This window comes from Spermophilus citellus, assembly GCF_964194105.1.
Source record: "Spermophilus citellus genome assembly, chromosome: 18".
NCBI classification, from domain to species: Eukaryota; Metazoa; Chordata; class Mammalia; order Rodentia; family Sciuridae; genus Spermophilus; species Spermophilus citellus.
The window spans coordinates 51,586,100-51,595,983 of NC_138200.1; the positions used below are offsets into that span (position 1 = coordinate 51,586,100).

Sequence of the window (9,884 nt, forward strand, 5' to 3'; positions counted from 1 at the left end):
GTATGAGATATAATATATACAAACACATACACAGATATGCTGCTGAGACTCTTCTTCATTTCTCATTATTTCTATTATCTTGGTCTTTGTCAAAGCCAAGGCCTCTGTAAGATGGTGCCATAAATGGCAGAGCACATGTGGGCCTTCACCCTAGCAGACTCCAGATTAGGAGGAAGCACTATGTTGTCCAGTCGACACAAAAGTGCTTATACTAGGACTTAACTGGGAGGAGAACCAAGCCCAGCTATGAATTAGATCAGGAGACTCTGGGCAGAGTAAGCATCTGGCCAGGCAGGGGCTGGGAGATGGATGGGAGCATAAAATACTGCAGAGGAACTGAATCCACAGCAACCATACTGATTGGGTGGAGGTCAAGGAGAAGCAGTGCTCTCAGCATGCTTTCTCCTGACATCTGGATAAAACTGATTGCTCCCCAAAGTGGCTGAGAAGGACACAACACTGAACTGTAAGAGCCTATGGGGGGTGGGGAGAATCTAGCAAAGTATGGTTTTCAGGGAACCTCTAGGCTGCCTGAAGTTGAGCCCCACACCCCTTCATCAGGGAAGTCAGGTTGAGCAGGTTCTCCTAACCCACACTGGCTTCCATTCACCCATGCAGGGATCAGAATTATTTAGAATCTCTCAGAGGCACCTAATCTCTGGGAGTTCCCTGGACAGGCAGGCGTTCATTTCACATCTTTCCAGTGGATAAGTGACTGTAGAAGGGACCTTGGTCATGTGTTGATGGGGTATCTACAAAAATGCCTTCAAATTAGGGCCAGAATAAGAAGGGAGAGGCCCTCAGATGTTCTCAGATGATGGTGTATAGAAGATTAGGGACAATTGAAGGGCACCCAGTCAGCTTTGAAGGTCACAGTCACACCTCCCTGCCACTGTGTAAGCAGTTCCCCTCACTCCAGCAAGGTCACCCGTATTTCTCCATCTCTAGAAATCTTCATTCTGCTCCCCCCAGTGAAGCTCTCCAGATTCCTCCAGTTACATCCAGCTCTCTGCTCTCTCCTCTCCTCCCCAACACCCTCATGGGTCTGTGACAGCAAGGACAGAGAATTAGTGACTCCAGGTTGTGAGGAGAGGGTCCTGGATCTCAGAGGGTCTGCAGAGTGTTGGAAAGTGGCCAAGGGAAGAAGAGGGTTAGGGCCCTGCCCGCTGCACACTGGCTCCATGACCTCTGAGAGTTCAGAGTGACTCTCCTGCAGCACACAACTTGCAGGGCACCACCTATTTCCCCGCCTCCTCACTGTCAGGTTCAAATTCCACCTGGCAGAATGCTGCTCTGCATTTCCAGGTGAAGCCCTGAGAATACAGAAGCAGCCCTGGGAGCCGACCATGTGCCTGCATCAACTTCCTGCCTGGCTCATTATCGTGGCCTATGGGCTCCTGATGCTCCTCATCCAGGGCCAGGGTGAGGCTGCCATGGGGAGGGTGGTAGAGACCGGGTTGGATCTGCCAAAGTGCACAGAGACAGAGCCTGAGCCTGGAGGGAAGGCACCAGGGCGGGGGAGTTGGTAGAGGAGACAGACGAAGGGGACGAGGGGCAGGAGGGTGAGCCAGAGAGGGTCAGACATGCTCAAGGACACCCCCATGGAGGAGTGAGCTAGTTTTAGGGGATTCTGATGGGTTTGTGACCATTTAGGTGAGAGACAAAGATGAGTAGTGTGTAAGACCTGGACCCAAATGAAGACCTAGATGGGCCTGTGGAGGAACCAGGACTGGGTGGGCAGAAGACTGTGGGAATGGAATCCAGGGAATGGGCAAGTCAGAAGCCTCCTGGCAAAGGAACAGGGACAGGGACCATTCCCTCCTGTGTGTGGCTGTGGCTGTAGCTACTACTCACCCTTGGATAATAACAACAGCAATATAAGAGCTTGCTGGTTACATTTGGCTCTGAGTGTTTTGACCCCTTGGCCAGAGTAGTGCTGGCCCCCTCCGCAGGGTCCCCAGGCAAGGTTACTGGCCTTGGGGGTTACAGAACCCCCTGGTACCACTTCTCAACGCTGATCTGAATGACTGCTGGGTTCCTTTCACTGGTGAACCTGAACTGGCATGGCTTGGATTGTTCTAGGACAAAGGCGATGTGCTCTGTACCTGCTAGAAGTCTCTAGGCCCTTATCAGAAGGTGCTGGCATAAGAGAACCATGCCCACGGAGTGTCAGCAGCCCTGATCCCTCCCACCCCAAAGGCTCCTAGTGTGGGCATTGGACATAGACCCAACTTTCTCAATCTAATCTGCAGAGAGGAATCCATGCTCACCTGTCCCCCTTGGATCATCGCTGAAAGGCTTCCTCTCTTACCTGGCATCTTACAGAGAACCAGAACTTTCTCAAGAGGAAGATTTTTCTAGTTTCACTGAAAGATTCTATTTTCAACAGTCTTTTTTTCTTTACCTCACATACAAAAATTAAAAAAAAAAACTGAGTCATGAGAGGGTATAGAATTGAGTCCCACAGTCTTCTGTCCACCAAGTCCTGGCTCCTCCACAGGCCCATCTAGGTCTTGAATAGGGTCCAGGTCTTACACACTGCTCATCTTTGTCTCTCACCTAAATGGTCACAAACCCATCTTTTCTGGTGTGACCTTTTCCACATCTGGACATGAGGACACTTCATACCACTCCATATATACATGAGTAGATTCCTCCTGCTGTTTCATGCAGGGCTTGTCCTCAAGGAAGCAGCTACATAATGTCAGCAGACTGTGAGCAGGAGTATTTCACAGGCTTTGTCCTTTGTAGTATCTAATATCAGGCATTAGTGGCCAGTCACCACACGAGTTACATGGACCACGATCCCTCTGGCAAGGCACTGTGTGGAGACAGCATGTTGGTAGGGACAGGAGTGTGTCTTTGTGGCAAGTCACAAGAGCCTGGTGAGCCTGGAGGGATAGGCCGTGACTTGGAGGGATGCTGGCCAATTTCCTTCTCTGGTCCTGTGAGTGGCTGCTGCCCTGTCCTGACCTGTACCAGGGAGCATCAAACATCAGATCCTAGCGCATCTCATGGGAGAGAGGAGGAAGTTTGAAGTTCTTAACGTTTTCTTATGGAAACCAGCTCAGATCTGCCAAACTCTAGAGTGAGAACTGGAGCCTGGGGGAGGGAAGGCTCTAGTGATGTGGGAGCTGTGGCGATGTCAACAATAGCAGGAGGACTGTGGACCTGACTGTGTAACTCTCTGCACCCTGAAGCATAGAGAGAGGACTGGGGCATCCTGAGGGCTGCACAGCACCCAAATGCGGACCTATTCTGGGACACAGAGAGGAGATAAACCCCATATGCCCACCATCAACTTTTAACAAATATCATGACTTGGACAAGCGAGATATATCTAGCTTGACTTTTCATTGCCTCCTTGTCCAGATCCCCAACCCCAGGAGGGACAAGAGTTTTATGGCCTGAACTCATAGCTCTCCTCCCACCGTTCGTATCTCCTTACATGAATGATGCTTCTTTATGTCATTTCTTGTCCCATCAAGTATGAGATCCTTAAGGATAGAAATCTTTAGTTCCATTCCCACAGTCCTCCCAGTGGGTGACATGACCTGGCACAGTGAGTGCAATGGACAGTCTTGCCCCATCAGCCCAAAAGACATTCTGCTGGAAGTTGCTAGGGCTAAAGGATGGTGGCAAGTCACAGGGGCCTGGTGAGCCTGGAGAGATAGGCTGTGACCTTGTCGAGTGATAGTTGTGGTGGGGATAGGAATTACGGATGGGCAGAAAGATTCTGAAGCGAATGTTGACAGATCAGTCTCCTTCCACAAGGCGGAGCTGAGGAGGGCCAACCAGGCCAAGGTGCTGCAGGCCAGCAGCTGAGTGGGCAGACCTGAGCCTGAAGTGCATCTCTCTGCCCACAGGCCAGGACTCAGTCAGCCCCATCCGGACCACCCACACCGGGCAGGTGCGGGGCAGCCTCGTCCATGTGAAGGGCACCGATGCTGGGGTCCACACCTTCCTGGGAATTCCCTTTGCCAAGCCACCTGTAGGACCACTGCGCTTTGCAGCCCCTGAGCCCCCTGAACCTTGGAGTGGTGTGAGGGATGGGACCTCCCACCCGGCCATGTAAGTTCTCCTGGGGTCTGGGAAACCTCAGGGCTGGGTGGGGGTGGGTACCCCGAGCCCTGGGCCAGGCTGCAGTGGCTCCTTCATCTAAACTGCACTGCAAGGCCTGGGGCTGTAGACCAGTGGTAATGTGTTTTTTGCAAACTAATGCACCATCTTTAAAACCCAGGTTCAAAATAAACAAATATACAAAAACCTATCCATCTACATTGGGGCAATTCCCACACTCATTCTTCCAATGCTGGAGTAACTTTGCCAGGCCCCTGCGTCAGAGTGTGGAACCCAAAAGACATTAGCTCCAGGTGCTAAACACAGAGAAGAAAATAATGTCCCTGGATTTATCTTATTTCAGAGGTTCTCTCCCACCAGGGGAGATGATTCTGGGAGAGGGTCGGCGTGGCTCTCTGAACCTATAAAAGGCCTTGACTCCAGCAGTCGATGCTGCAGATCCCTGAGGAACGCAACAGTGGTGGCTCCTTGGGGACCCCACCCACAGGGCCAGGGGAAAGGGGCATGTGCTTACAGCTCAAGACTCAGTGAAGGGGTGAGGTTTTCTCAGAGTCTCAAGTTGGGCTGTGGGATGCCCCATTACCCTTCTGTGAGAACTAACCTCCATCCACTCAGGCACCAGCTGTGTGGGGACACCTATGCTGTTCCAGGCCTGAGTGGGGATAGTAATAAATAGTGACTGTCAACAGGGGCAGCCAGTGTTTCCCAGACAGGGCCCTAGAGTCAGAATTGCCCAGCCACAGAAGGAGTTGGATGCAAGTGCTCAACAATCTTGAGGCCTTCCTGGGGGTCTGGAATCCATCCCTGCTTCCCCAGAGCCTGTGGCCTGGAACTCAGTGGGGAATGACTTGAAAGAAGGATCATGTGAGGCAAGGCATCAGTTAAGGCAGGGAGTGAGGTTGTCTGGGATCGAGTCAGGACCTGAGGTCTGAATTGACCACTGCTCAGCCCCTGGAGTAACTGTATTCCATTGTCACCAGGTGTCTGCAAAATGCAGATATAATGAATACAGAGGCTCTGAACCTACAAAGTATAAACTTGCCTCCCATCCCCATGTCAGAGGACTGCCTGTACCTCAGCATCTACACGCCTACACATGCCCGTGAGGGCTCTAACCTGCCTGTGAGTGTGAAGTCATGGTCAGTTGAAGGGTGGGAGAACATTTCTTTGAGAAGAGGATTCGAAGTGGGCTTGGGACATGGTTCAAGGTAGAGAGCTAGCACAATGCTGTGAAGGCCTGGGACTGACCCCAAGTACTACATAAGAATACCAATGACACTGGAAGACACAGGTTCAGCTGGCCACCACTATAGTGTTTATTACCATGAAAAGTTTCCCACTATCAGCTCCAAGAAGTCCTCTTATGCAGGCAGGAATCTGACCTAGGCATGGAGTCAAAGAGCCCTGGATGTTCTCAGAGGCCAAATGTTCTGACCCACTGATCATCTCACCAGCTTGTATCCAGGAGATTCATTCAGGTGCCCAAATGTGCAATTTTGCAGTCACTACATTCCATGACCATCGATTAATTTGGGGGCCAGAGATTAGATGACACTTTAAATTAATGTTCAAGTGGGGTAATAACAGAATCATCACTTTTCTTTTCCTTTCAGAGTAGTTCTGAGAGAAATAGATCCGGGTTCTAATTGGTGATTAGACCCCAAAGTATGGGAGGCCTGAACTTCCAAATTGAAATTATTCTGTGATGAGTGCCATAGGTCATGAAGTCCTACTAGAGTTCTATGTGGGTAGCTACATAGCCAAAGTGGTGTTCACACTAGGGGATCAGCCACGATGGGATTGGGCACGGTGGCTAGCACACAGTATATCTCCTGATTTCCCAGGTGATGGTCTGGATCCATGGTGGTGGCTTGGTGGTGGGCTCAGCTTCCATGTATGATGTTTCTATTCTGGCAGCCATTGAAAATGTACTGGTGGTCAGTATCCAGTACCGCCTGGGAGTACTGGGCTTCTTCAGGTGAGCCTGGGACAGGGATGGTCAATGAGGGCTGAGTAGACAGAGGACCATCCAGTGATCATCATCGTTTCCATTTCTCAGCACTGGAGACCAGCATGCCACTGGCAACTGGGGCTACCTGGACCAAGTGGCCGCCCTACGCTGGGTCCAGCAGAATATCGCTCACTTTGGAGGAAATCCTGATCGGGTCACCATTTTTGGCGTGTCTGCAGGTGGCACTAGTGTGTCCTCGCTTGTGGTGTCACCAATGTCCCAAGGACTCTTCCATGGTGCCATCATGCAGAGTGGGGTGGCCCTGCTGCCTGGCCTCATCACCAGCTCATCTAAAGATGTCTCCACAGTGAGTATCCTTTACTACTCAAGGCCAAATCTGCTGCCTCTCCCTTCAACTTCAGAACCTCTGCCACACTATCTATTCCATGAAAACAAAGACCATGCAGCTGTCTCCAGAACTGGCCACCACCCCAGTGTTTCTGAGGATCTCAAAGGTCAGAATCCACACATCTCTGCCTCAAGTGGTTGATTTTGATCTAGGGTCTGCAAAGGTACACCTTGGAGCCTCCTCCTCAGAAGACCCATGTAAGCAGGTGTGATGGCTCCTCTGGCTGACACCTGAGCTTCAGTAAAGGTGGAAGGATTTCATACTTGCTGCAATACACACATGGCTCCCTTTGAGAATCATGGGTAACCTGCACACAGCTGAGACCTTAGGCAGCAACTCCCTCCCTGTCTGGAGAGATGATTCAGCCTCTTTTTGGTGCCTTTACAGATGGTGGCCAACCTGTCTGCCTGTGGGCAGGTAGAGTCAGAGGCCCTGGTGAGCTGCCTGCGGGGCAAGAGTGAACAGGAAATGCTGGCTATTACCAAGGTAGGGCTGAATGGACGTTAGTGAGGAGACGGGGGTTATGGTATAAGGACAATACAGTGCTTTCTACTGTGGAACAATGATGTCATTTCCAAAGCTTGATATTCTTGTATCCTCATAGCTCTGGATGGGAACTGAGACAAAAATATGCTAAACCAGGTGTAGAATCTCTGAATGTTGGTGTGAGAATCATGGGATGAGTAGGATGCATTGGAAGTAACTCAGGTGTCGTTCGAAAAGAGACTTTGTTTCCCATAATCATGGACTTTGGATGCCACCTTAGACCTTCAAGAGCATTCCTGCTGTGGTGGATGGGGCCTTCTTACCCAGGCACCCCCAGGAGCTTCTGGCCTCTGCTGATTTTCAACCTGTTCCGAGCATCATTGGTGTCACCAATGATGAGTATGGCTGGCTCCTTCCCATGGTGAGTCCCCTCTCCAAACCGCCACAATAGTGTCAGGTGGGAGTGGGTTTGGACTTCGTACCTCCTGGTCATCTCACACCCAACTCTAGACTATCTTTTCACCACACAGATCTTGGGCCCCCCTGAAATCCAGAAAGACATAGACAGAGAGACCATGCGAGCTGTTCTGCAGAGAATATCAGTACAGACGGTGAGACTCCTGAAGTCCTGGGCCAGGCAAGAGTGCAGCAAGACACTCTTCCTCTTCAGTAATGCCCAGGAACAAAGACTGAGCTATGTGCATTTGTGGGTGGGGCCACCGCACAGCTTGACACCAATGTCCTATTCCCTGACACATTGCAAACCCCAATCCCTCCCCTCAAGGTCCTGCCTCCCTGCCCCAGAGATTGCCTATCCTGACTCTCCCTGATCCCCTGGACCAGATGATGTTTTCTGCTGAATGTGCTGACCTATTGATGGAGGAGTACATGGGAGACAACGAGGACCCCCACACCCGCCGGCTCCAGTTCCAGGAGATGATGGCGGACTTTACTTTTGTGATGCCTGCACTCCAAGTTGCACACGATCAGAGTGAGTGAATCTGAACCTGAATCCTGGCTTCCTAGGAGACAGCTCAGAGCTGTGGGTCCCAGGAGAGTTCTGGTGTCAGGTCCTGACACATGTCTTTATCCAGACCCTGGTCCCAGGTACCTGAAGGCCCTCATCTCAGTTAATCCTTATGGCTAGAGTAAGAGATAGACATCACACACATTTTACAGAGGAGGGAACTAAGGTAGTGGCACTCAAGGACTTGCTTGTGACCACATAGCCAAGAAGTCCAAGATATGACTTAACAAAGAGCCTTCCAAATACACCCTGATCCATTTTGAGCTTCCAAGCCACTGTGAAGATTCAAACAGTGCTGGACCTAGCAATCTTGTCACCAAGAGTGACACATTCTGTCCACCCTCCAGGTTCCCATGCTCCTGTCTACTTCTATGAGTTCCAGCATCCGCCCAGCAAGTTTAAGGACATGAGGCCTCCACATGTGAAGGCTGACCATGGTGATGAGGTAGTCTTTGTCTTTGGATCCTACATCAATGGCATCAGAGGTGAGTTCTCCTTGTTCCACAGAAGTATTCTCATGGGTACAGGGTGGTAATCACTCTCATGGTACAATGCGAAACTGGGGTGAGAGAGAACATGGGATCCAGTGTCTTCCATATTACAACTCAATGGGTCATTCCAGGGTCAGACCTTTCCCCGTCCAATCTATGCTCCTTCCACCTATTGTCAACCCAACCTGGTGTCTAGCCTAGGAGAAGAGGGGGTTGGGTAAAAGCCTAATCATTTCTTAAATGACTTCACAGTGTCCAAAAGAAGGAAATTTCTATGCAAGGATGAGCCCAGTGTTGATTCAGTTAAAGGCTGGGAGTAGTAAAGGCAGGTTGCACAAGCAGAGGGCCTGGCCCCAGGACTGTTGTGATAGGGAAGGGACACAAGCCTGGGGCTGGGGTGGTGAGTGTGGCACAGGAGTGGACAGCTGGATGGGGTTGGCCAGGACCTGGACCCTTGCCTTCCTCCTCCCACAGTTGAGCTCTCTGAGGAGGAGGAGCTGCTGAAAAGGAGGATGATGAAGTACTGGGCCAACTTTGCTCGAAATGGGTGAGAAAACCTGAACACTGCATCCTCCCGTGCCTACACATGCCCACCCAGGGGGCACGAGCCCTCCACTGCTCCCCTTGTCTGAGGTGACCCCATTAGCAATTGTGTGTCCTTCATCACATCTTAGCCCCTTACCCAATGGGAAGACCCACAGGTCCCTGGTCTCTTCTCACAGTGGTCCAGAGGGTGAGCCATAGTGTTGGGCTACCATGGGAGCCAGCTTCTCACAGGGAAGGGCAACACAGGCCAGGCTGCTGTGCCATGTGTGGAATGACACTAGTGAGAGGCCATTACTTTCCTACATCAGGACACCTCTCCCCATTCTCAACACCCCTGTGTGCCTGGCTGGTTGCCCTGTTTATAATTGGGGTTGAAGGTCAGGTCTGAGTTCAAAGGATCTCAGACTGACCCTCACCCTGCCCTGCTGGGAGGGCATGTGCACAGGAACCCCAACGGAGAGGGCCTACCCCACTGGCCACTGTTCGACCAGGACCAGCAGTACCTGCAATTGGACATCCAGCCTGCTGTGGGCCAGGCCCTGAAGGCACACAGGCTGCAGTTCTGGACCAAGACCCTGCCTCAGAAGATCCAGGAGCTAAAGGGGGCTGAGAACAAGCACACAGAGCTCTAGCTTCCTTGTCAGGAAGAGAGGGGTGTGCTAGGTGTGATGGGGTCTTCCTGTGGTGCCCACACGTGCCCACCCAAGAACCAGGGTTCACCCACTTATTCACATAGCTATTCATCCATCCACTGCACCATTGGGTCCTCTCCTGTTAGACACACTCATAATTTCCAAGGAAGCTGTGGATGGGTAAGCCAGTTCATGCCCACCTTCCTCCTCACCCCACTGTGCCTGAGTCCCTCACTTCCTTCCACCCCTCTCCTTCTCTACA

General features: G+C 51.4%; 1 protein-coding gene across 2 annotated transcripts in view; it reads left to right on the forward strand.

Annotated features, from left to right (window-relative positions):
* LOC308637794 (cocaine esterase-like) overlaps window positions 1-9,674 on the forward strand; it is a gene marked incomplete at its 5' end in the record, with an annotated part of 35,466 nt that extends 25,792 nt beyond the window's left edge. Inside the window, 12 exons of one of the 2 annotated variants that reach the window (XM_081274621.1) lie at window positions 1,347-1,422; window positions 3,867-4,071; window positions 5,061-5,202; window positions 5,925-6,058; window positions 6,140-6,398; window positions 6,828-6,926; window positions 7,207-7,347; window positions 7,457-7,537; window positions 7,770-7,917; window positions 8,301-8,438; window positions 8,919-8,991; window positions 9,436-9,674. In XM_081274621.1, coding sequence (XP_081130747.1) covers window positions 1,347-1,422; window positions 3,867-4,071; window positions 5,061-5,202; window positions 5,925-6,058; window positions 6,140-6,398; window positions 6,828-6,926; window positions 7,207-7,347; window positions 7,457-7,537; window positions 7,770-7,917; window positions 8,301-8,438; window positions 8,919-8,991; window positions 9,436-9,622 — 1,683 coding nt within the window. In that variant the 3' untranslated portion in view covers window positions 9,623-9,674. Of the gene's footprint in view, window positions 1-1,346; window positions 1,423-3,866; window positions 4,072-5,060; window positions 5,203-5,924; window positions 6,059-6,139; window positions 6,399-6,827; window positions 6,927-7,206; window positions 7,348-7,456; window positions 7,538-7,769; window positions 7,918-8,300; window positions 8,439-8,918; window positions 8,992-9,435 lie in introns of those variants that run through there. The other variant, XM_081274622.1, reaches the window with a different exon arrangement.
* Window positions 9,675-9,884: the final 210 nt, after the last annotated feature.